This window comes from Aquarana catesbeiana, linkage group LG05, assembly GCF_042186555.1.
Source record: "Aquarana catesbeiana isolate 2022-GZ linkage group LG05, ASM4218655v1, whole genome shotgun sequence".
Taxonomy (NCBI): Eukaryota; Metazoa; Chordata; class Amphibia; order Anura; family Ranidae; genus Aquarana; species Aquarana catesbeiana.
In genome coordinates, this window is record NC_133328.1 from 129,759,084 (window position 1) to 129,783,456 (window position 24,373).

The following is a 24,373-nucleotide window of genomic DNA, read 5'->3' on the forward strand; positions in this document are numbered from 1 at the left end:
GGAGGGGGACAGAGGAACAGAGGAGGACTAAGGAGGAGGAGGTGACAGTCAGCGGTGATCGCGTGTGGGGGAATTACAAGCACCGATCACCGCTGTATGTCACTAAGCAGCTGAAAGCCGCGGGGGGAGAAGCTTGTAACTCCCCCACACGTCCATCACCGCTGACAGTCAAGGTATCGGCGGAAGCATCGGGAGCATTTGCCCGAGTACAAGTACTTGGGCAAATGCTTGGTATCGGTGCCGATACCGATACTAGTATCGGTATCGGGACAACCCTAGTGTGAAGCTATTTGGATTAAGTGGCCTCTAAGGACTGCCTTGTGGGCTGCCCAGAGGCAAGAGGGGCTAATATCTGGTGTGTCGTTGGTGTGAAAATAGGATTTGATAAGTTTTTCGATTTCTGTTGCTCTGGACGGGTCACTCAGTATGGATTCATTAAGTCTCCAGCGTCTATCAGGGAGCCGGCTTCCCTGGCGGCGGAGTGTCAAAATTACCATGGAGTGATCCGACCAGACCACCTCTTTAATAAAAGCTTTTTTGGTCAGTGGGATAGAGGGTGATGTAAGGAGAATATGGTCGATCCTAGAGAAGGTTCCGTCAGGGTTTGAGTAGTGGGTGAAGTCTCGGGCAGTGGGGTTGACTTCCCTCCATATGTCGACTAGACCATGTTGAAATAATAATTTGGCCAAACGGAGGCTCTGTTTAGGTCTGGTTAAGCGTGCGCCCGGGGGTCTAGATTTATCCAGTCCCTGATCGAACGCGGTGTTGGAGTCTCCCCCAAAGATCACCGTGCCTTCAGTTAGCGGATTTAGTGTCTGCAGCATGTTTTGGAAGAAGGCTAATTGGCCTGTATTGGGGGCATAATATGATATAAATGAGTATAGTTGTCCATCTAATTCACCCACCAGTAATATATATCTCCCGTCTGGGTCTTTGTGTTCTGACTTTAAGGTGAATTTGCATCTCTTTGAGATGAAAATGCCCACTCCCTTAATCTTAGTCTCGGCATTGGCCAAAGAAAAGAAGGGGAAGTTAGAGTGAATGAACGATGGGCAGAAATTTTTAGGCAAGTGTGTTTCCTGTATGAGAATTACGTCAGCTTTTTGCGAGTGCATGTAGTTAAAAATTTTACGTCTTTTAATGGGAGAATTCAATCCCTGCACATTATGCGTAACTACCTTGATAGTAGTTTGTATCTGTGGTGTATTAGCCATTGAGCAGATGTGGGGAACAATCTGGGTCCAAATCAGCACTTACCCAGTCGAGTTCAGTGAGGCCAAGGTACCTCGTAGGCCTGGTAGAGTCCTCTGATGTCAGTATATAACCTCGGGGTGTTTCCCCCCAGTCGACTTCTGAAAAGAGAATATATTGAGCGTCTTGTGAGAGAGAGAAGAAAGTAAAGGAGACAAGAAAGACGAAAGACAAGGGAGTCTTCCGAGGGATGGAGGTGACAGGATCCCCCATCTATGTTAAGGGTGAACTTTAGAGTCCCTCTAAACGACAGGGACTACACTTGTCCAGAGAAGAGACTAAAATCTGTTCTCACAGACAAGAGGGGGTGCATGAGCACCACTCCAGCAGACAGGCCGCTAAAACTATATCTCTAAGTAAAACCGAAAAAAGGGATGACTAATAAAGGTTGCTAGGCTCTAACAGTAATAACTGGCAAGACATTTCACCCTAGGCAGCTGCAACTAATGGAAATGTAAAATTGAGCAGGAGGTGAAACTACATATTGCCTTGAAAATAGAACAAAAAAGAAAAAAAAAAAAAGTAACGTAAAACTGTGAGCCTTTTTAGGATGGAGATAATAGGCTGGATCCATGTGGGCATAGATGCCCATGGTGGAGGGGATAGGGAGCAAGGGTATTCCGGATGGGTCGGGTACACTAGGTAATTCTTTCAGCGATAGGGATATAAGAGGAGCAGGTCACTATGGTGAGCCCAGACTGATTGTGGTTAATATCATTCCTCCTCCTCCTCTCAGACACCTCCCTAGGGACATGGCCGAGAGGGGGGCCCCATCTATAAATTGTGTCTAGTGTAAATTTTAGGTAGGACCCATAACCCCGGCAGGGACTCCCCGCGAGATCCCCTCGGCCCAATAAAAAATTTAGGCCGAGGGGTAACCATCCCACGAGGGACCAGCCCGGGGTACGAGACCCCCCAGGTCACCTGAGAAGAAAGTAAAAAAAAAAAGGCCACTAGGACCGGACACGGCCCAGATGGTCTCATAGTCAAAAGAGTCATGGAGGTACTGTCTCCTTATGTTTCTTGGACTTCACCGATTCCCATATTGGTGTCAGAGGGCTGGTTGGAAGTTGCCTTTTTGTTGAATTTGGATTTGATCCCGACGGTGTAGAGTTAAAGTCCTGGCTGATGAGGCCCAGTTGAAGCAGAACCTTTTCTCCTTCTTGAAGCGAACCGAAAGTGTATGATTTGCCCTTCCAGATGAATTTTAGCTGAAACGGAAAGAGCCACCAATACTTGATAGCCTTGTCCATCAGGATTTGAAGGAGTGGTTTCAAGGATCTCCTCTTTTGTATAGTGGATGGGGAGAGATCCGCAAAAATTTGCAGTTGGTGGCCTTGGAAGATGATTTTAGGCATTGATCTTGATTTCCGCATTATTTCCTCCTTGATGGAGTAAAAATGTGGCTTGACCACGACGTCACGTGGAAGACCGTCTGCTCTAAGTGGTTTGAGAGCCCTGTGAGCCCGGTCTAACTCCAATCTGTGCTGTGGGGTGTCAGGAAGTAAATCCTTAATGAAAGCTTGTATTGTGACTGGTATGTCTTTATAAGACTCAGGGAGCCCCCTTAATCTGAAGTTATACCTTCGATTCCTGTTCTCCAGGTCGTCAATCTTTGCATGCGCAGTTTCAAGCTGTTCCTGGAGAATCTGTATGCAGGCAGTATTCTGATTTGTTCTAGATGCGGTGGCTTCCAGGTGTGTTTCTATTATTTCCATGCGGGATCCAATATTCTGTAAATCTGCTTTAATATCATTTGTAATCTTATTAGCTATGTTGATTAATCCCCTGTCCAGAAGTACAGCAAATTTATTAAAGAGATCCGCAACATCAACAGGCTGGGGTAGGCCCGAGTCCCCGGGCTGTAGTAGTTGTTGTGACTGGGGAGGGCCTGCTTCCATAGGTGAAAAGTCTGCACCTGCCATACAGCGTCCTAATAGGGATTCGGTAGAAGCAGGGGAGGTGAGGCCCAGGGCAGTGCTGTGTGCAAGGTTGTCTTGCTGCAGTAAAGAGGGGGAGGACGTGGGCTGCGAGATCTGTGTGTTGTCTGAGGTAACACAGTAAGGGGCCACCGCCATTTTAGCTGTATCAGGCCAGGCCGGTGAGGCTTCAAAAGCGGGCTGTAAGTTGCGTCTTACCGCTCCGGAATACATGTGGATGGTCCCCGGGTTGTCTCCCACACTTGGGGAGTGGATCCAGTCGGCTGATGCCGTTCGGTCTGCTCTCTCTGAGGCCGTAGCTGCTGGAGCGGGACGGAGCTCCCGGACTAAGCGTCCATGTTAGGTGCCGCCGCGCATGCGCCTCCGGTTAAGTTAATTTTATTACAAGTCATTTTAATTTACACAATGAGGAAGTAGGCAGTGACTCTGCACCCTTCAAAAAGTCACTGTGTTAAAGGAAAGAGTGCCTTCTTAAAGTGGTTATGAAGCCTAAACATTTTTTGCCTTAATGCATTCCTTGCAAGTAGTATCCCCCTCACCCCACCCCCCATACTTACCTGAGCCCTGATTCAGTCCAGCGCTGTGCCCATCTGTAGCATCTCTCGCTCCTTACTTCCTGATCTCATAGGCCTTGCTGAGGCAGTGGAAACCATTGGCTCCTGCTGCTGTCAATCAGACAGTGATGCAGGAGTGGGGGGTCGGGCCAAGCCCTGCTGTCTGTGTCTATAGATGCAGGCAGCGCAGCTCGGTAGTGAGCCCACACAAATTCCCACTTGGAAGAAATCACCAGAAAGAAGGAGCTAGAAGCGCCGGTGGGGGACCCAAGAAGAAGTAGTTTGGCCCACTCTGTTATTTTTAAAAAAGTAAATGCATTTACAATCACTTTAACAGAGTAGATTATAGTATAGATTTTAGTTATTATCATTATTCCTGTTCTCATTTTTTATTTTCTTTATGTGGCTAGGAATGGGTTGTTTCTTTTGTAGTACAAACCAAACTTCTCCCTTTAACTATGTAGAGGTTGTGTTTCCTATTAACACTAGCTTTAAAAAAAAAAAAAAAAAAGACAATTCCTTAACATCAGTGCTATAAGCAGTGTTGATTTTTCTCTAAGTGTAGGATTACACTGGCTCAGTGAGTTCATAACATGATTGGCTTTCTCTGCTCTTGGGTACTGCATTTTGCTTTGTGTTTTTTATTTCATTATAAATCTTTCCTATTATGGCTGTATTTTTCAAGTTTCACTTTGAGCCAGCGTTTTAAAAGAAATAGCTGTATTTAAGGTCTGAAAAATGTTCTGTTTAATATAATAATAATAATTGTAATGTAAATAATTTGAAACTTTCAAAAAAAGGACTTGGACACCAAAGTTCTAGGTAAGGAGGTATCCATCTTACATTCATGTTGGAGGTTAGTAGAATTATGATCCCCTACATTGGAGTTGTGTGCATCATTACCATGGTAACCATGAACACGGACTGAGAAACCCGGCACTGCTGATAAACTTGGGCTCTGATGAAGCATGCATCTCCAATGTGGAGAATCATGATTCTGCCACCCTCCTGTACAAATAACTGGTAGATGTGGCTGCAGAGGTACCTGCTTTGCCTTTGACAAACACCATTTGTGGAATGATATTTGGTTGGGATTTTGTAAATTAGTACCTTTTGATGACTCAGTAAGGTACAGTAAAAAAGGAGTGTTAGAACAATTAGAGTGGGCAGGGAACAAAAGGAATTTATTTGGAACTGAAGGTAAAAAAACAAACCAGGCAATACTCCAGCCACCACATCTAAAGATTGGCAAACTGCATTATATTACATTTTTGGTTTTAGGTTTAATACTGCTTTAATGAGGAGTTCAATGCAAGGCAGACAACTTGAACTTCGTGCTCTGATGCGTTTTACTTGTAATTAGCTTATTCATTGTCTAAAGAGATTGTGAGTGAAATACGTCAGACGGCAGAGTTCAAGTGGTCTATCTTGCACTGAGCCATTTATTAAATCTTCTGGTACAATCATTTTTATTGAAAAAATTAACGGTAACAAAACAACTGGTGACCCACGCAGGGGGATCATGGTAAGAAAGCAAAAAATAATGGCATTGGTTGATACACACCTAATATAACAGTTTAGTGGGGTAAAACCCTATATTATGACCGTGCGACACAGGCCATGGGTCTGCAAAGGAGACCTACTGTAGGTCTGAGGGCTTAGGAGCATACAATGGGGAGGTGGGGGTGGGCATGGGCGTAGGCATAAGCCAAGTGCCAGAAATAAAAAGGGGGGAATATATAGAGGGTGGGGGCATGGAGAAGGGAAGAAAGGATAAAGAGGAGATAGCAGGGGAGAAAGGGGGGAGAATGAAGTTCCTGCAAGCTTGGATTTAGGTGAAGTCAGTTATAAAATGCCCAGACTGGTCGGATGCAGGGTGGGGAGAGAATAAGACCACCAGGGTGTCCATACTTTGAGAGTTTTAATATGAGAGTTGTGTAAAATGCTAGACAATTTTTTTGTGAAACCATAAGGTCAATCAAAATGCTCTTAACTGCCGCAATCAAAAAAGAGGGTTTCTTCCAGTCCCTGGCAATTGTGCTTTAGGAAGCAATAAACAGGTATGTCGCCAGGCCAGTTTAGCATCTTTGCAGATGGACAAATGGAACAAAGTATAAATAAGTCCAAAAATCCTTAACCAGAACCCGGTTAAATGGGGGCAGGACCACCAGATATGAATAACATTCCCTGAAACACCTTTCACTATGGGATGGGTTTGAACTTGCTATATGGGCCAGAACCCAACACCATCTTAGGAGGACCTTATAGGTGGCCTTCAGAGATTGCAGGGTTAAAAGGAGCACTTTACAATGAAGGACCAGGCCTTATGTCACTCCACTCCAATTCAGGTCACGTTTCCACCAGGATTTGTAGTAGGCAGCAACAGGGGAAACAATGGTGTTAGGTGTGGCATAGATCCTCAAGATGGTGCCTGGAGAACCGGGAACGTGTAAGCAGGTGTGCTCAAAGGCCTTTTTTGGAAAGTGGTAAGTAGAATTGCATCTCAGAGAGGTCACCCAGTGGCGTAGTTGGGCGTAACGAAAAAACGCAGTGGGTGGTGCCTTGTGAGTTCCCTGGAACGAGGCCCAGGAGGAGGAACATAAGGAGGTGACGGACCTTCATGAATCCATGAGATAACCACCAGGAAAAGGATTCTGGTTGTTTGGAACATTGCAGAAATAGAGGGTTGTTGAAAAGGGGGAGAACCGGAAGGAAGGGCGGCACGAGGTTACCTGAGTAACGGACCGAATCCCAAAGTTTTAGGCTATGAAGCATGAGGGGGCCTAGAACAGGAGAATGAACCCTATGGAGAAGGCATAATGGGGCCCATTCGGAAATTCGGCATGAGGTTACCTGAGTAACGGACCGAATCCCAAAGTTTTAGGCTATGAAGCATGAGGGGGCCTAGAACAGGAGAATGAACCCTATGGAGAAGGCATAATGGGGCCCATTCGGGAATTGGGGTGCAGTTGGGGAGTTCCAGAAGCAGCCACAGCGCAATGTCCAAGATCGCATGTAGTAAGGTTGGTTGGGAGATCTGCACTGCCAGATCGTATTTTGCTATATTAGGAACCCCGAGTCCTCCTCGTAGTCTGTGCATATATAGTGGAGCGAGGGACCCTGGGGAGTTTGTAGGCCCAGATAAAAGAAAGTATCCTTTTTTGTAGCAGGCGTAAGAAAAAAAGAGGGGCATGAATGGATAGGGTTTGGAAATAGTATAGGATTTTAAGAAGGATGGTAATTTTGACTGCATGAATGGGACCACTCATTCATTAAATCTTCAATAATGACTTTTAGTTTGGACCAAATCCCTACTATTTGGGTTCACACAAAGTGATTTGCAGTGCCATGTTCATTACTTGTTTGATGCATAAGTGCCGTCTCGGTTATTTTCTATATCCTGGCTCAAGTTTTGACCATCCTTTACAACTACAGGAAGGTTCTTCAGGGCTTTGCTCACTTATAAACTCCTTGTGCTGAGCACAAACTGATAACCCGCCATTACCTTTAATTTTTTGTTAGAGCAAGAGATCTTGCATTGCATTTGTAAACAGGGGTATAAGTTCTCCCTCCCATTGGTAGCAATATGTAAATCTGTAAAACAGATGGTGATGGAGGGGGTGTACTGGATGTCTTCAGTGCTCCCATTGTCCATTGCCTAAAATTCTAAGACCTCTCTCCAATCTTTCCAAAATCAAAACAAGATTGACTGTAAATCCACTTTTGCAATACAGAGTGCTCAATACAGCCAATCAGATGGTTTCTTTGATTTTCACACCTGCTAAGGGAAAGAGGTGACATCTATTTAGCTGCTGTTGGCAAAAATAGCATTGATTTTACAGTTTAAATTCAGCAGTCCAGTTGTATCTAACCAATACTATATTTATCATTACACATATTACACATGTGATGGCGGGCATGATATGCATGCATATGCATAAGAATCCTCACGTGTTATGAGCAAGCAGACACAATGGTATAGACTCTAATTAACATGGAATAATCGTGACCATGCCAGCAGGCTGCATTGCCAAGTGTTTTCTAATGCCATACCATGTTATTCTTGCAGCCAGTTGCAGATGGTAGATATCTGCCTTCCAAGTTACAGATGGAAGATATTGGTCCTTTACTTCTAAAACATTGCCGTGGGGGGGGGGGGGGGGGATATTATTACTACATGAACATTGTATTTAGATTTTCTGTTCACAGACCTTGCTGAAAAATTACACTTGTGGTATTATAAGTTAGATAAAATCAGTGCATGTTCTAGGCAGTATAAGCAGAAGTTTACTGCACAGTACACAGGATTAGTATGTTGGGGAAATAATGTACCCTGTAGGTTTATACCAATATTAGAAGTCATTGAGGAGATACAGTAAGTTAACCATTAACCACTTACCGACCGGCTCCTGTACATATACGTCGGCACTTTGAAGAGGGATATCTCGGTAACGGCAGCAGCTGCTGCCACAACCAAGGTATCCATCTTTACAGGAGCCGGTCGTGTTTCCGATAATGGTGGTCTCCGCGGCGGATTCGCCGCGAGATCACCGTTTTCGGCGGCGGGAGAGGTGCCACCCCCCTCCCGCCGCTTACCGGAGCCGTCGGTAGCGGCGGAGGCGATCGGGACCTGTCAGTTCTTCGGTATGGAGACGAGTGAGGCTAAGATGGTGAGGCTAAGATGGCGCCCACCCGTCTCCATACTATAGGACGGCGGAAGCGACATTATTACATCAGCTCCGCCCATATGTCTTAAAGGCATATTTTTATTTGTCTTTTTTTTTTTTTTTTTTTGCATTTTAGTGTAAATATGAGATCTGAGGACTTTTTGACCCCAGATCTCATATTTAAAAGGACCTGTCATACTTTTTTCTATTACAAGGGATGTTTACATCCCTTGTAATAGGAATAAAAGTGATCTAAATTTTTTTTAAAAAAAACTGTGAAAAAATAATTAAAATAAAATAAATAAGAAAAACATTTTTTTAAAGCGCCCTGTCCCGACGAGCTCGCACGCAGAAGCGAACGCATACGTGAGTAGCGTCTGCATATGAAAACGGTGGTCAAACCACACATGTGAGGTATCGCCGTGACCGGTAGAGCGAGAGCAATAATTCCAGCCCTAGACCTCCTCTGTAACGCAAAACATGCAACCTGTACAATTTTTTAAACGTCACTCATGGCAGAGGGATGAGGGGTGGCCTGCTCGTTTCACTACAGACAGGCTAGGCCTTCTTGTCTCCTAATGAACAGAACACCGAGTGTTGACTTCCCAGCGGGGGGGGTCTTTTTTATGCCTGTTTGAATTCTTTGGCTGGTTTTTGGGAAAAAAAATGCACATATATATATATATATATACTGAAATATAGGGTAGGCTAGGGGACCTGAATGGCACATTTAGGTTACAGAAATATTTGCAATACCAATGCTGTGTTTATGGTGATATGAATGCTGATGTAACCCCTATCTAATGTATTGTATGATTAATCCTTATGTGCACAATAAAAACTCTTTAAAAAAAAAAAATGCAAGGTCTTCTTATTTACCAAGCACCCCCTTCCCTATGCCAAAATGCTAATGCCAAAGTTAGTTCATATACTAACCCTACTCCTGCTTCTGTGGAGCCTATGTGTGAATCATGCCACCATCCTTCCAGCAAGATCCCAGGGGATGCCGAATAGCTCCAATCGTGGGTGAAGACATTTTTGCACTGTGCTATAGCATCATCATAAGATTTCGATGCATTCTCAGAGATCTTATCAGAAAGATGGTGACATACCCCTTGCAGGAAGCCAGGGAAAAGTACATTTATTAACTAACATTTTTAACCATAAGTTTTCTTTTTATAGTAATGATAGGTCTATTTTATTTAAGCTCTGCCCATCTTCATCAAATCCTTGCCTGCTTTTTGACAAAGTGGGTGGGGCTTATGGTTAGATGGGAGAGTAATGGGGAACCTAAGATACGTACTGTATGTGTGTGTGTGTATATATATCTCAAGCACATACTAGTATACAGATATTATTTTATACGTGGTGTCTGTGTGTTTGCCCTAAATGTACAGGTTTTCTCAGGTGTCCTTGCTTATATTCTTTTTGCCTCTTGTTTCCCTTTCACAGTGTTCCCTCGGCTCAGAAGTAGCATTACGAGTAGGAGGAGAGTTCTTCTTTGATCCACAGGCAACAGACTCACCAGTGGATTTGGTGTTAATTGCCGGTGGAGTAGGAATCAATCCTTTGTTTTCTATACTACTACATGTTGCTAACCTTCACAAAGCCTTGGAGACAACAGGCAGAGGTTTCCGAATGGGGAATGTGAAGCTCTATTACTGTGCTAAGAACACTAGCGAATTATTATTTAAGGTAACTACTGAATATGCTACTACTACTACTAAATATGCATCAAATGTGCCAATTTATAGATTTCAGGTGTCTCCAGCAAAGGGTATTGTGAATGCTGCAAGTTATTATAGACAATTGTGTGCTTTCAGCCTCATGGCAGCTGCTTGGGGAATGCCCTTTTCTGTCAAAACTTGACTGTGCCCCTGTGCACAAAGCCAGCACTATAAAGGCTTGACTTGGCCAGTTTGGTGTGGGGAATCTTGCGTAGCCTGCACAGAGCCCTTAAGCCTAGTTCACACAATGAGATTATTGGACAAATGATTGTCTTTTTTTTTTTTTTTTTGCATGCTAGTCTCCAGATTGAAAATTAAGAGGTTACTAAAGTATGAAAATTCTCGTAAGACAGAATAAAGATTCGGAGGTGATGTCATGTGTTACCTCAGCCCAATGAATTGTAAAGCAGATCTTCTTTTCTAACATCATTACCTGACCTCCCAAATGTTTTTAAGGCTGAATAGGCGCAAATTCCCACAAAGCGAGTCCCGACCATACTTTCAAGTTGGCCCAAAAAAAAACTACTCAGGTTTAAAATGCAACTTTTATTGCATACATTTGTAAAGATATGTTGAAGTCACACTGCCGTATGTAAAAGTGCTAGTTTGAAACTGATCAGAGCTGCTACCATTAGTTGCTTTTTCTAATTCCTGCAGAGACGCCCCAAAATCTTGTAGAAAACTTTTCTAGATGAAGAGAAGCTGTTGTCGCCACCTAGTGTGTGTGTGGAGTGATTGCTCCATATCCCATAAAATACCAAACATGTTATACTTACCTTCTCTGTGCAATGGTAATGTACAGAGCGGCCCCGAACCTCCTCTTCTGGCGTTTCCTGCCGGTGCTCTCGACGACTCCTCTTCTGTCTGCCACCAAAGCAAGCTGTTTGCTGTTGGTGCAGACGTGCAGGCTCGTTTCCAAGCCAGGCTGTGTGTGTCTGTTGACACACACAGTGCAGCTTGGCACACTGCAGGGATTGCATTAAGGTGAAAAAACATTTTAGCTTTAGAACCACTTTAATGCCTATAGTTTTGGAATAGACTATCCAACAAACTAATGTAGATGTGATGGCTAATTCAGGTATCCACAAAACATTTGCAATTATAGTGTGTTGTATTCCAGCTCCATGAATTTTAATGAGAATGGGGGCAGAGATCAGAAGAGACAGCTTCACAGAGTTGCACAATTATAAAACAGTGCTTGAGAAAAAAAAACTCATAGGAACTGGCAACATTCTAACTGTTTCTGCTGGATTATGCTTGCATTTTAGTAGTGCACACATCAGGGAAAAATTGGATTGCAGGGAGCTGTACATAACAAAAATATACAGTTTGGGTTCAGTAACTTGGTAATAACTTGATAGAACAGGTTGTTGATTGGTTACATATGCATACATAATACAGCAAAGCACCATTATCCTTATTCTGTATTTCCATACCATTATACCTATGCTATATTTAAATAATGTAATCATAAAAAATGTTTGCTTCTAGGTTCAAAATAAATGGGATACCCAATATTACGTGAAAAGTAAAAGATTCTTATAATATGAAACAGTTGCACTCAGCCAATATCATGTCAAATGTTAAAAATGGTTTTACCATGTACTACTTGTACATTCACACAGAAATGTGAATCAAAGTGCTATGGGGGTTTTAGCTCATTTGTACAGTTATCATAAAATAGGGGTTTTTACTTGATTCATATAAAAGATTAATCTCCAGAGCTAATCAAGAATTTGCATTGTAAATTTAATTATTTGATTATTTGTTCATGCTAGCCAAAACAAGTGAGTTAGAGTTTTATTCCTGTGTTTTTACTGGCATTTTTATACTTTAGGAAGCAATGATTATGGCTTATTTTTTTATTTAATGGATGACATTTAGTATAGTATGACTGTTATAGTACACCTGAACCATAACTGGAAGACATTTTGTTGGCTAATTGATAAACTATTACCACTTTCTACTTTCTTGTATTCATCTTAGTGTTGTTGATCTTCTGTAGCCCCTTTCAGCCACTTACTAGAGATGCATGAACTCGTATGACGGTTGTAAAAAAAATAAAGGCGAGTCAAATGACCAGTTCTCCAATCACTGAGCTCTCACTCTCTTTGCCGCATTTTGCAGAGAGAGCTGCATCACAGGTTACATATTGCAGAATGCATTTTATGAATGGGCCATAAACTGCAGGTCTTGGTTTCAGATATAACAGCCAATAGCAAAATCTGCTTTCATCTGTACATGAGGCTTTGTGGTGGGAATTAGGCTAAGATAATTAAGGCAAATATGCCAGAAAACTTTTTTAATTGTGTGAACATCCAGTAAAATATAAATCTGGTAAAGGCAAACACATTATAGCTTTCTGTAAAATTGAGTGGACTGGTGTGTTTCCTGAAGGTAAAGCACGTCATCTTACTCTCTCCTTAGCTGAAGGCTTGGTGGTTGCACATAAGGGCCCTGAGTACAGTCTCTGTAGTCCTCTAACACTCTGTCATTATAACCAAAGGATCATTTAGGCTGGCCATAGATGGGTCAAAATTCAATGGGTTCAGCAGGAACCAGACACATTTCAATCCATCTATGGGCTGGTTGTACTCAAGTCGATCTATCCTGGCTGATGGGGTAAAATAAAGGGCACCTACCCAAGACAAAATAGATGTAGGTATCCCAACACACTTGAGGGTTTCTCTAAGAAAGTTCCAGTCCAACCTGTCAAAGGTCTTTTTTAGCATCAGTGGACAAGCGTAACAAGGCAGTGTTGGATGTATTTGCCTTTGCAATAACATTTAACGTTCTTATAGCATTCTCTCTTGCTTCTCTGGATTGGATAGATCCTGCTTGATCTGGAGAGATGATACGTTGAAGAAGTGAACTTATTCTATTCGCAAGGATTTTAGCGAACAGATTGATGTCACAATTTAAGAGGAAAATGGGCCTGTAGCTGTCACAGAAGAGTGGATCCTTTCCTGGGAATAACTGAAATACTGGCCCATAAAAGATCTGGTGGGGGAGAGTATGGCCTTCTGTGATGGCGTAAAAGGCTTCTGTAAAATAAGAGAGTTTATGAGTGGTAATGTCTATAGTATGCAATTGTGAAGCTGTCTGTGCCAGGAGCTTTGCCCTTTGGGGGGTCAGCCAAGGCTCTAGCCAGTTCTTCTGTTGTGATGGGTTGAGAGAGAGCATTGCTTTTCTCCTCCAAAACGGAGGGAAGCACCACGGCCTATAAATGGTCTGAAATAGCTGACAATTTGAGTGTGTGTTGGAAGTCAGAAGCGTGTTTTTTAAGTTATATAATTTAGCACAGTAAGAACAAAAAGTGTCCAGATTATCTGGAGTAGAACAGAGCTACGTGCCTTATGGTCAGGACACCACGGAGATATATCATTGGTTAATTTTGGATCACAGGGCATTTGCTAATGAGCGACCACACTTGTCCTGTACTTGTAAAAAGAGTGTTGAGCTTTCATGAGTATGTGTTTTACTTTGCAAAAGGAGTCGTCCCTAATCTGTTCTCGTAACTGTGTAAGTTCTGATTCAAACAGTCTATCGAAGGTTTGATTATGGCTCAGTTCAAGTTTGTGTAATTTACTAAATAAGTACGCTAGCTTTATTTTCTCTTAGTTATTTAGCCCTGTGGCCATGTTTAATTAAAATAATTTTAATATACTTCATATATAGAATTTGTGAGCAGCCCAGAATGGGGAGAGGGTTGTCTATGAAATCCTAATTGATGTCGAAGTAAGCATTTAGTTCATTAAGGACATCTGCTTTGACCTCGGGGTCTTGTAATAAAATCTCGTTAAGACACCAAGTAGGTGTTCTAGATGGCTTTTGGATAGGTAGAATTCCTGAAAATATCGGGGCATGGTCTTGGCAGACCTCTTTGACCTATACCTGCCTTAGAGACTGGAGTTAAACTTAAACTTATTGTCAGAGCTAATGCTTTGCTTAATGTTTGTTTTGCCGAGCCAACAAGGTTGGTTCTCTTGTTCTGCCAGAGTGTCAGGAAGCAGACTGTAACAATTAGGAATGACATACAGCACTGGAATAGGCCTTAAGTAAACATCAATCTTTGATGGCAAAAGAGGATGAGATATGCTCATTTTCATTGCAGCCTCCAAACCTGCCTAGATATTATATGTGAACCTAAGTAAACTTCCATGCAAAAGCAGTCCAAGCATTTTACTATTTTCTGTGAATAGAAAGGAACAAACCTTCATCAGTCTGATGTTTTCCAGCAATTCTCCTGAAAGCCTTAGTGATCACTTTTGATTCTCATCCTTTGTCATGTTTGACCCCTGAGTTTTCTAGCTTAAATGTGTGAGGGGCACTGACCTTGTATTTTGACAGCTGTTTCCTTGGAAAAAATTGTAGACTCCATTAAAAATTAAGTCTACACACATTTTTAGATGTTGCTTTTGTGTTATGAGAATGGTGGATCATTCCTGCAACAATATATGTTGGCTTGACCACTTGTAGTCTTACCCAGGGGTGCATGTGACAAATTAATATCTATTGTTTAGAGCAGTGGTTCTCAACTCCAGTCCTCAGGACCCACCAACAGGCCAGATTTTAAGTATTACCTTGGGGAGTTGCAGACTAGAATACTGCAATCACTAAGCAGCAAATTATATCACCTGTGATGTATTTCAGTTATCTTGCAAACCTGGCCTGTTAGTGGGTCCTGAGGACCGGAGTTGAGAACCACTGGTTTAGAGAAATGTATTCAGTTTTATTGATGAATACAGAAGTTAGATCACAGCCAGTACACTGCAGACTACTTGTGACAGATGATTTAAGAGAAAGGTGATTTTTCAGTTTGTCTTTTTTATTGTATCAAAACAGGGTTTTGACAAAAATGTAGCTAAGAGCTCATGAACACAGGTGTACAATAAGTTGCATTCTCATTTGTACGAAAATTATCAGAATGTTCAAATGTCATTCCAAAAATTTTTGTTTGGTTTTATTGTTTGATTTTAGAATGAATGGACTTTACCAAACAACAACCACATACACACATGGAAATTTGTTTGTTCAAGAAAATATTTTCATCCTGCTGCTTTGGATTTTCTAGTCACTGTGGTTGAAAATGAACATCGATTTGATCCACTTATGATTAAAAAAATGAACAAGCTTTCTTAGAACCTTCTTTTCCCAAAATGTTTTGTTTGAAATTCTACCCATCTATGGCCAGCGTAAACAGGGTAAAAGTTGAAACTTTTATATTGGGATGACAACTTTCTATAAAGCTCAAATGTGCATATCTCAACAATGTTGCAGCTTGTAAAGAATAACAAACTTCTTTGAATATGGTGTTGTGGAGAGAAAAATACAAGAGCAGTTGAATTCTTGAAATGTTACAGTGCTGGAATGATGTTAGAAGTGAGGGGTACAATGATCACCCAGACGATGTTCTGGGATGAGTCAAAGGTTGATCTCTAAGTTAAGTTGGGTACATACTGGCCGAAAATCGGTCAGTTCAGCAGGAACCGGCTTACTTTAGGTCATTGTGTACAGCTATCTCCTCAACGACCGGCTTCTGTTGAATGGACATGCTGGAAAACCAGCATCCAATCAGCGCTCACAGCCAATGGCTGTAAACACTGATCTGTGAATTATGGGGCGCGGGGGAGCCCACTCTCAGCATTCAATAGAACAGCAGGGGAGATCTCCCCAACAAAATCACTTGTGCTGATATGGCAATCTGTCTTTTTTTTTTTTCTTAGTTCCACCCGCTGATTGAATGAAAAAAACTGCCAATGTATACAAATCTTAAGGAAAAAAAAAGGGGGTTAGGAAGGAGAATAAAAGGATGGGAGGGTGCAGGAGGGTGAAGGGGAATGGGGTGGAATCGGGTGTAAACTCTTCTTTTCTCAGATACTTGCAACCTTTATTAATGGGTGCTTCAATCTATATCTGACTTTGACCATAGTCAATCCAATGTTGTATGGGTGTCCAAAAGGATTGTAGGTAATTTTTAATTAATCATAATGTTTTTTCCATGCATCTTATATAGTTTGCTTTTGTATTTTCTTAAAGATGTAAAAACTGCAGAGGTCTTTCTGCAATATTACATTAAACTGACTATAGCTTAATCTATAGGCTCTAGATTGAAATCAGGTTATCTGCATAGAAGACCAGTAGATATGGAGCAAGAAAGCTTTTGGGTAGGGGTGGATGGGACAGTTCCTCCCCTGATTTAGTAGAAGAAAGATCCTGTTTCCATTTTGAAATGTACAAATTAGTGTTTTGTGTTCAGTTAATGGGCAAATATAAGAGTAAAATATAACATATATATATATATATATATATATATATATATTTATTTATATATTTATAAAACTTATAAGAGTTAAATATAAGAGGTCAACTTACTCGAATGTATGCAGATATATTCATTCAAAGTTAGTAAAAGGTTAACGGTCAAGGCGGCGTTAACGCATTTGAAGATTCAGTGGCATAGGAGTCAGGGGAATGGGTTTGTTTTTGTTTTAAATATTTATGTGATGATAGTGGATAGATTCTCCTATTTTGGTGTGTTTTCTACCACAGTAATACTCCATAGTTTGACACCTGGGAGGCTGCAGGATATGTTATCAGTGCATTAGGGTAGAGTTCTGGAAATTGGTTATCTTAAAATAAAAATTCTTTACCTTGTCCCACATCAGTGATAAGTGCCTGACCAGGGATCCAAGAAAAGTGGGCTATTCTGAGTGGTGAGGATGGGGGGTACATTACAGTGTTTATATAGGAGTAGGCTGATGTTGCCCTTTTCCAGTTAAAATATAAGACCACATGTTGTATGTTACAAAAAAGATGGGAGGGACTGTTATACGTAATACCCAAACATAGTGAAGTAATTTGGAAACAAAAGGGCATTTTGATCAAGTTGGTAAAGCAATCCAAGATATGATAGATATGTTACCATGACTGACATGGGTCCACAGTAGGGGCTAAGTGGCAGAAGATAAAGGATTCATGTGATGGGGTATTATGAATTCCCAAATTGCTTAGCTTTAGGAAGAGTAATGGTAATTTTTTCTTTTTTTTTTTTTTTTTTTTTTTTTTTTAAGTAATTTAAACTTACAGATTTTCTGACATTCCAGAAAAAAAATTTGACTTTACCATTTCATTTTAGATCAGTTGTTTAAACTTCTATGCTATGTACACATCATAAGTAGAGGCACAATGATATGACAAAACATCTAAACAAATAATGGTAAATCTTCTCAATAAATTTGGTCACACTAATGATGGACTGGCCTGACTCACGTTGAAATGGGATTTTTAGGCTATCATTTTTTTCCCAGCATAATGTCCTGTACACACGGTCGGACATTGATCGAACATTCCGACAACAAAATTCATGGATTTTTTCCCAAGTATCTTGGCTCAAACTTGTCTTGCATACACACGGTCACACAACGTTGTCGGAAAATCCGATCGCTCTAAATGCGGTGACGTAAAACACGTACGTCGGGACTATAAATGGGGCAGTAGCCAATAGCTTTCGTCTCTTAATTTATTCTGAGCATGTGTGGCACTTTGTGTGTCGGATTTGTGTACACACGATCGGAATTTCCAACAACGGATTTTGTTGTCGGAAAATTTTATAGCCTGCTCTCAAACTTTGTGTGTCGGAAATTCCGATGGAAAATGTGTGATGGAGCCCACACACGGTCGGAATTTCCGAAAACAAGGTCCTATCACACATTTTCCGTCCGAAAATCCGACCGTGTGTACGGGGCAATAGATATAATCTAGAGCTGCTTGTGATGGTCTTGAATTGAATTTAAAGTTTGTCAAAGGCATAACTTAAAAAAATTCAATACACAAGTTTTGCCTCTGAATGCATTATTAGTGCATGTATCTGACTGTAAAATAATGCTTATCTCACTATACTGCTTCTGTCTCTTGCTATTTATAGCAGTGATATGTTTAATGCTCATGTTGCTTTTGCTGTTAGGATTATATTAGCATCCAGAAACATATGTGTGGCATAGTTCTATATGAAACAACACCCCTTCATGTTTTGCCAACAGTGATGCTCCTGGAAACCCCTGTTACTGATATATTAGTTATACTTTTCTGTATTTTAGCGGCTTTGTGCGCAGCCATTAATATCTGCTCCAGAGGACATACAATCTGCATGACTGCAGGAAAGCAGAGCATTGTCTAATCCTACTGGAGCTCTGCCAAACACATCTTGTAGGTGCCTATGGAGGTGACCATTATCACTTAAACTGTATTTTGTTTCACAAACAAATGTTCTATAAATAAGATAAATATGGATATTACAATTCGAACATATTTGGAGAACCAAATTCAGATTAACTAATTGAAAGGTAATGTGAAAATACCAGTTGCCCTAAAGTCAGGAGGAACACATTGACAAGATAAGGTTGCTTGTCATTCTTCACGTGTCTCCTAGACACAAAAAATGTTGCTAGGGGAAATTAACCTGCTTTGTCATATATAACTTGTGTGATAATCCATTTAAAAAAATAAAATAAAACATTAACATTAAAATTGGTTAACATTGCTATTAGGTAAAGTGTAACTAAAGGAATAACTTTTTTTTTTTTAGTTTTGGACAGAGTGGAGATGGATTAGAACCCCTGTCAGGTTTTTAACGCGGTCTGTAGAAGTCTCTGCTACACTGGTAGAAGTTAATGTTTCTATAACTTTTACTTTTTTTTAAATGTGGTGTTTTTTTCCCCCACTACTCCGCATTTCTACTCAGGTGGCGATGTAGTTGCAAAAAGATTTAGGCTGATGTACTTCCACCGGCCATTTCTGCTGAGAACGCAACTGCCTGCTTCTCCAGAGACACAGCATTTGGGTTATAGTGGCTTCTTTTCCAGACACGCAAATACCCTGTCAGTCTGCATATGTTTTGTGAGTACCCCTCAATTAGGAATGGCAGAGATGACATGCAGAGGAGCTAAGAAAAAAGGGCCCAATAGCACTTATGCTGCAAATGGCACTGAGGATAATGAGCAAAATGCTTAGGTTGATCCTCTGCATTGGAGCAAAGTCATATAATAACACAGCTTCCTTTCTCTAATTCTATCTCTTTCTCAAGCCCAAAATAGATGGCCTATCTGACCAAGGCAGATTTCACTGTAACTTTGTTTGATTTCTTTGGAAAACTCTTTGCCCTTTTAGAACCTTTGGTCTTTAGGGCTTAAAATTGCTCTTTTGCCTCCCCACTACCAGAGACTATTCAAGTGTATGACCCTGAACATCTTAATTTCTTTTAAGACAATATTGGGGAAGGAGAGGTGGATGCAGAAGAGGATCCTTAGGAGATACAAGCTAAGGCTTCATGCCATGTACTTTCTACTGTGAGATCACTTAATTGATGTGGTACATACTAGTCTTGTCTATTGACACCGGCATTTCCCCAGCCTTAACAAGCTCCTATAGGCACAAAACAGCTGTTGAAGTTTAGAAAGTCTTTTCTCTTGCACACAAATTAACTGTGCTCCGTATGAAGATTGGCCAAATTCTGAAAATGTATTCTTCTTCAAAAAGTCTTTGCTGAGTTATATTTTTAATTTATTTATGAACAAATGAATGTAAGTACAAATGGTCTGTCTTGGTAGTAGCAAATGAATAGAGAATATGATCCTGTGTTTGAGGATCCTGTACTGCTGGAACAATTGCAACTCATGCCCATGGTTTGATGTGTTGATGCCCTAGGGCAGGGGTTTCCAAACTATGGCCCTCCAGTTGTTCAGGAACTACAATTCCCATCATGCCTAGTCATGTCTGTGAATTTCAGAGTTTTACAATGCCTCATGGGATGTGTAGTTCCGCAACAGCTGGAGGGCCATAGTTTGGAGATCCCTGCCCTAGAGAATGTACTTTGCCAGGTCTCTACGGTGACACTGCTTGGTTTGCCAAACCTGCTTGCAAAAGTTTTTTCTTTTACACATGCTTTTTGATGGTGAATGTCTGTTTAGTGAATCCCTGATAGGAAGTTGCTCATGTCAGTCATCCACTTTGACCTCCTGTGTCTTCCTGGGATCTGAATCTGGTACTTTCGGTTCTTCAAAGACCTGCTTTTGAACCAATTTGAGATTTCCCATTGGGGGATCTTACCAATAAGGTGGCATGTCTCTGATTTGCCAACTCTTTCTTGTAAGAAACTTTTTTTTTTTTTATCTTGCATAGAGACAATATGCTCCTGAAACCCAGATCCTCTTTTCTTCCCAATGTGATCTATTCTTTTCTCCTAAATGATGATATTATCTTCCTTTCCCTATGTCCTGCTCCAAAGCACGCCAAGGAGATTACACTCCACTGCCTGGATGTGTTCAGAGCAGTTAAGGTCTATTTAGCTGCAACATCTTCCTTCAGAAAAACTGCATCCCTTTTTGTCCTCCCTAAAATGTCTAAAAAAGGAACATCCTGCTTCCTCTTACACCATTGCTAGGTTGCTCAGGCGGCTCATTTCCAGGGCTTATGCCCTCAAGGAAAGGGTTCCTCCCTTTCCTATCAGGGCCCATTCCACCAGAACTGTCAGTATTTCTTGGGCATCAAGCATCCATTTTGCAGGTTTGCAAGGCCGCCAGTTAGCCTTCTGTTCACACCTTCTCTAAGTTTTATCCAATGGATCTCTAGGCCTCTGCTGATCCGGGCTTCAACCACAAGATATTTCAAGCTGTCATCCAAGTGTTTCAGGTTTTGATCCTTGTTTTCTGTGGGTCTGTTTGCTGTGTCATTGCCCACCCCTGAGTTTATTTTTTGGGGATGTCCAATAGTCTATGAATGCAAGTTCTGTGTTCAGTACTGTATGATTAAGATAATGTAAATTCCATATCTGCCTACGATACTTAAACAATTGGTAACTTCTTCTAGAAAAGGACAAATGTCATCCCTGCACTATTCCCTTCTGTCTCAAGTCTCCAAATCTATGTCTCTCAAGTGTAGAACTCAATGGTTGGAAGACCTAGGACATATTTCAGACAAGAAATGGTCTGCTATGCTTGACACTGCACCTAAGATTTCTTTATGCACAGCGCAAAAGCTCAGTCAGCTCGTCATCGTACACCGCACCTATCATACACCTCAAAAATAACATGCTTGGCATAGAATAGATATGCCTTTGTGTCTGAGATGTGCAGTGGAAAATGGTACTCTTCTTCACATGTTGTGGAAGTGTCCAAAGTTAGTGCAATACTGGACAAAGGTAGTTGAATCTATTAATAAGATATGGAATCTTACCCTTACGCTAGATCTTAAACTCTATATATTGGGATGGCTAGATTGAGGAATTATATACACCACATACATATGCAGCTATTATCAGAATTCTTTTCATTGCTCAGAAACTTATAGCACCGAAGTGGCTTTCAAATACACCTCCCTCTCATGCAGATTGGGTTAGTGCTGTTAATGTGGTTCTACTAAGGGAAAAACTAGTCTATCAACATAGGGCTAGTTCAACAAAATGTAAACAAATATGGGATGTATGGCTAGATATTCCCAGGCTGGTTCCATTACAGCTATTCCAAAACAGGATCCTCGGTGGAAGAGTCTCCTCTGGGTTGGCGTAAGGCGACTAAAAGTGACATAGATTAATCTATGAGATATTAACCTGTAACAGATCACTCAGCTATGTGATGCATTAACATGTAAAAATGTGGAAATCTGATACCTGACCATGCAGAGGCTGTTTGTTCTAGTCTTATCTTAATAAAAAAAAAAAAAATCAATATCTTGGAGTACAGTATAGGGACACAGGTCCCTCACCTCTGTTCTCTCTTTCGCCTTATTGATTGCTACAAAACTGGAGTCCCACTGAATGGTCAAGGTTATATGAGGGTGCACTGTGGGCATTCCCAGCAAAATATTTGCCAGTATCCAATTACTGGAAGGTAGCGGCATATTACTTATGGTCTATGAATTCAGGTTTTGCGTCCTGTACTGTACTCCAAGATATGGAATATATAGGTATGTCAAAATTCCTATTTTTAAGGATGTATATAGTCTGAATTCCAGGTATGGATTTTAAAGCATAATTACATTGGTCTAGCTTGTACAGTGTTGTAAGTATGCATATTCGATACCTTGTAGGATCCCTGTGAAAGCTAGGAGTCATTGTAGTATTCTCCGCTACTACAATGATCGCTGCTGTCTTCTGGGTCCCATGCTGAGCTGCTGCATAGTAACCACAGGGGTTCGCCCACTTGGCAGCACGAGCACCATTCACAGAACGCCATGCATTTTTCTCAATGAATGCAAGGCATTCTCTGATTGGACGAGGCAGAGCGGTGATACCACAATCTCCACCTGGTTCAATTAGAAAACGCCTTGCATTTATTGAGAATAATGCATGGCGTTCTGTGAATGGTGCTTGTGCTGCCAAGTGGGTGAAACCCGTTGGTTACTATGCAGCAGGAAAGCCATTCAGCGCGGGACTTGGAAGACAGCAGCAATCACTGTTGTAGCGGAGGCTGGTAAAGTGATTTCCAGCCTTCACACAGATTCCACAGGTATGGCATTTGCATACTTATGTTGTACCAAGCTGGATCATTGTAACTATGCTATATAATCCAAACCTGCTTTAGGGTCGGTTCACACATGGGCAACACGACTTTAGCGCGACTTTGTACCGCGACTTCAACGCGGCTTCAGCGCGACTTTAGCGCGACTTCAGCGCGACTTCGGCAAATTACGAGGCGACTTGAAGTCGCCTCCATGACAGGCGACTTCGCCTGTGGCCAATCACGGGGCAATCAGCTCTCTGGGAGGGAGGGGGGAGGGAGGGGTTTTCCCTGCAAAGTCGCTTGACTTTACAGAGAGATCCGACTTGGAGGCGACTTCCATTGATTTCTATGGTACAGGTCGCCTACCAAGTCGGATCAAAGTAGTACAGGGAGTACGCTCTGAAGTCGGAGCGACTTCAGTAGTGTCTATTAAGACACTAGCGTTAACTCCCATTGAAACTATTTCTGGGGCGACTTGGGGCGACTTGAGGGCGTACAAGTCGGATCCCAAGTCGCCCCAGTGTGAACCGAGCCTTAGTGCAGATCTGCATTAAATTGTATCTTTTTTTTCATGTGTCTGGAGGTCATCTATAAATAAATAAATTAATAGTCCATAGCCATTATGAAGTTGAGGAATTAAGGCATGGCGAAATAACACATTAAGATCGTTACTTTTACCTTTAAGTTTTCTTGCTCCTCGTATATATTCTGTACATGGCACCAACACTACATAAATATCTCTAATAATGAATCTTTTAGGAGTACAAAACGTCTGCATTTTGTGTATGTGCTTTGAGCCTTTATCAGCCTTCCCTGTTCCATACATCTTGCACAAATTAGAAAAATGATGCCGCTTTGTTTCTCTACATTATAAGTTGGCAGTCAGACACTTCCTCCAAGAGCATCAAGATGTCTCACTGTTTTCATCACAGAACAGCAATGAATGGTTCCCTTTGCTGAAATGCTGCTTTATACAACACCTGGCCATTTGCCATGTCTAAGCAGCAGAGGAACAATACTACAAACAGCAGTTATTTACATCTCTGCTCACTGTGCGCATAACATTTGCAGCTGTGATGTTGACTACAAAGTTAAAGCCTTGGAAAGACAAAAGATATCCCAAGCGCTGGCTAGTTTGGTCCTCCATCTGTGTAGAAGTCTGTCAGTTTAGAAGAAGCAGGAGTTCCAGGATTAGTGTGGGCTTTCAAATGCTGAAAAAATAATTATGAAACAAATAGACACATGAGCATGTGTGGTCATTTGAGTCTAGTTAGGGATATAATACAGTCTCATATCAGGATATAAAATTATATGTTTTTCCGTGCTTCTAATCTAACCAGGGCCGGATTAAGAGCATTATGGGCTTTGGTGCTGAGGATTTTGGTGGGCCTTAAGGGCTGTGCGTCGGGTTCAGGAGAGCGTAATACACAGAGCGCTGGGTTCAGGAGAGTGTAATACACAGAGCGCTGGGTTCAGGAGAGTGTAATACACAGAGCGCTGGGTTCAGGAGAGTGTAATACACAGAGCGCTGGGTTCAGGAGAGCGTAATTCACAGAGCACTGGGTTCAGGAGAGCGTAATACACAGAGCGCTGGGTTCAGGAGAGTGTAATACACAGAGCGCTGGGTTCAGGAGAGTGTAATACACAGAGCGCTGGGTTCAGGAGAGTGTAATACACAGAGCGCTGGGTTCAGGAGAGTGTAATACACAGAGCGCTGGGTTCAGGAGAGCGTAATTC

At 41.6% G+C, this 24,373-nt stretch overlaps 1 protein-coding gene across 2 annotated transcripts in view; it reads left to right on the forward strand.

The window, feature by feature from the left end:
* The window catches only part of OXNAD1 (oxidoreductase NAD binding domain containing 1), a 156,843-nt gene that overhangs the window by 106,899 nt on the left and 25,571 nt on the right, over positions 1-24,373 (forward strand). For both annotated transcript variants that reach the window (XM_073630194.1, XM_073630195.1), the window contains exon 7: positions 9,865-10,107. In XM_073630194.1, coding sequence (XP_073486295.1) covers positions 9,865-10,107 — 243 coding nt within the window. The remainder of the gene's footprint in view (positions 1-9,864; positions 10,108-24,373) is intronic.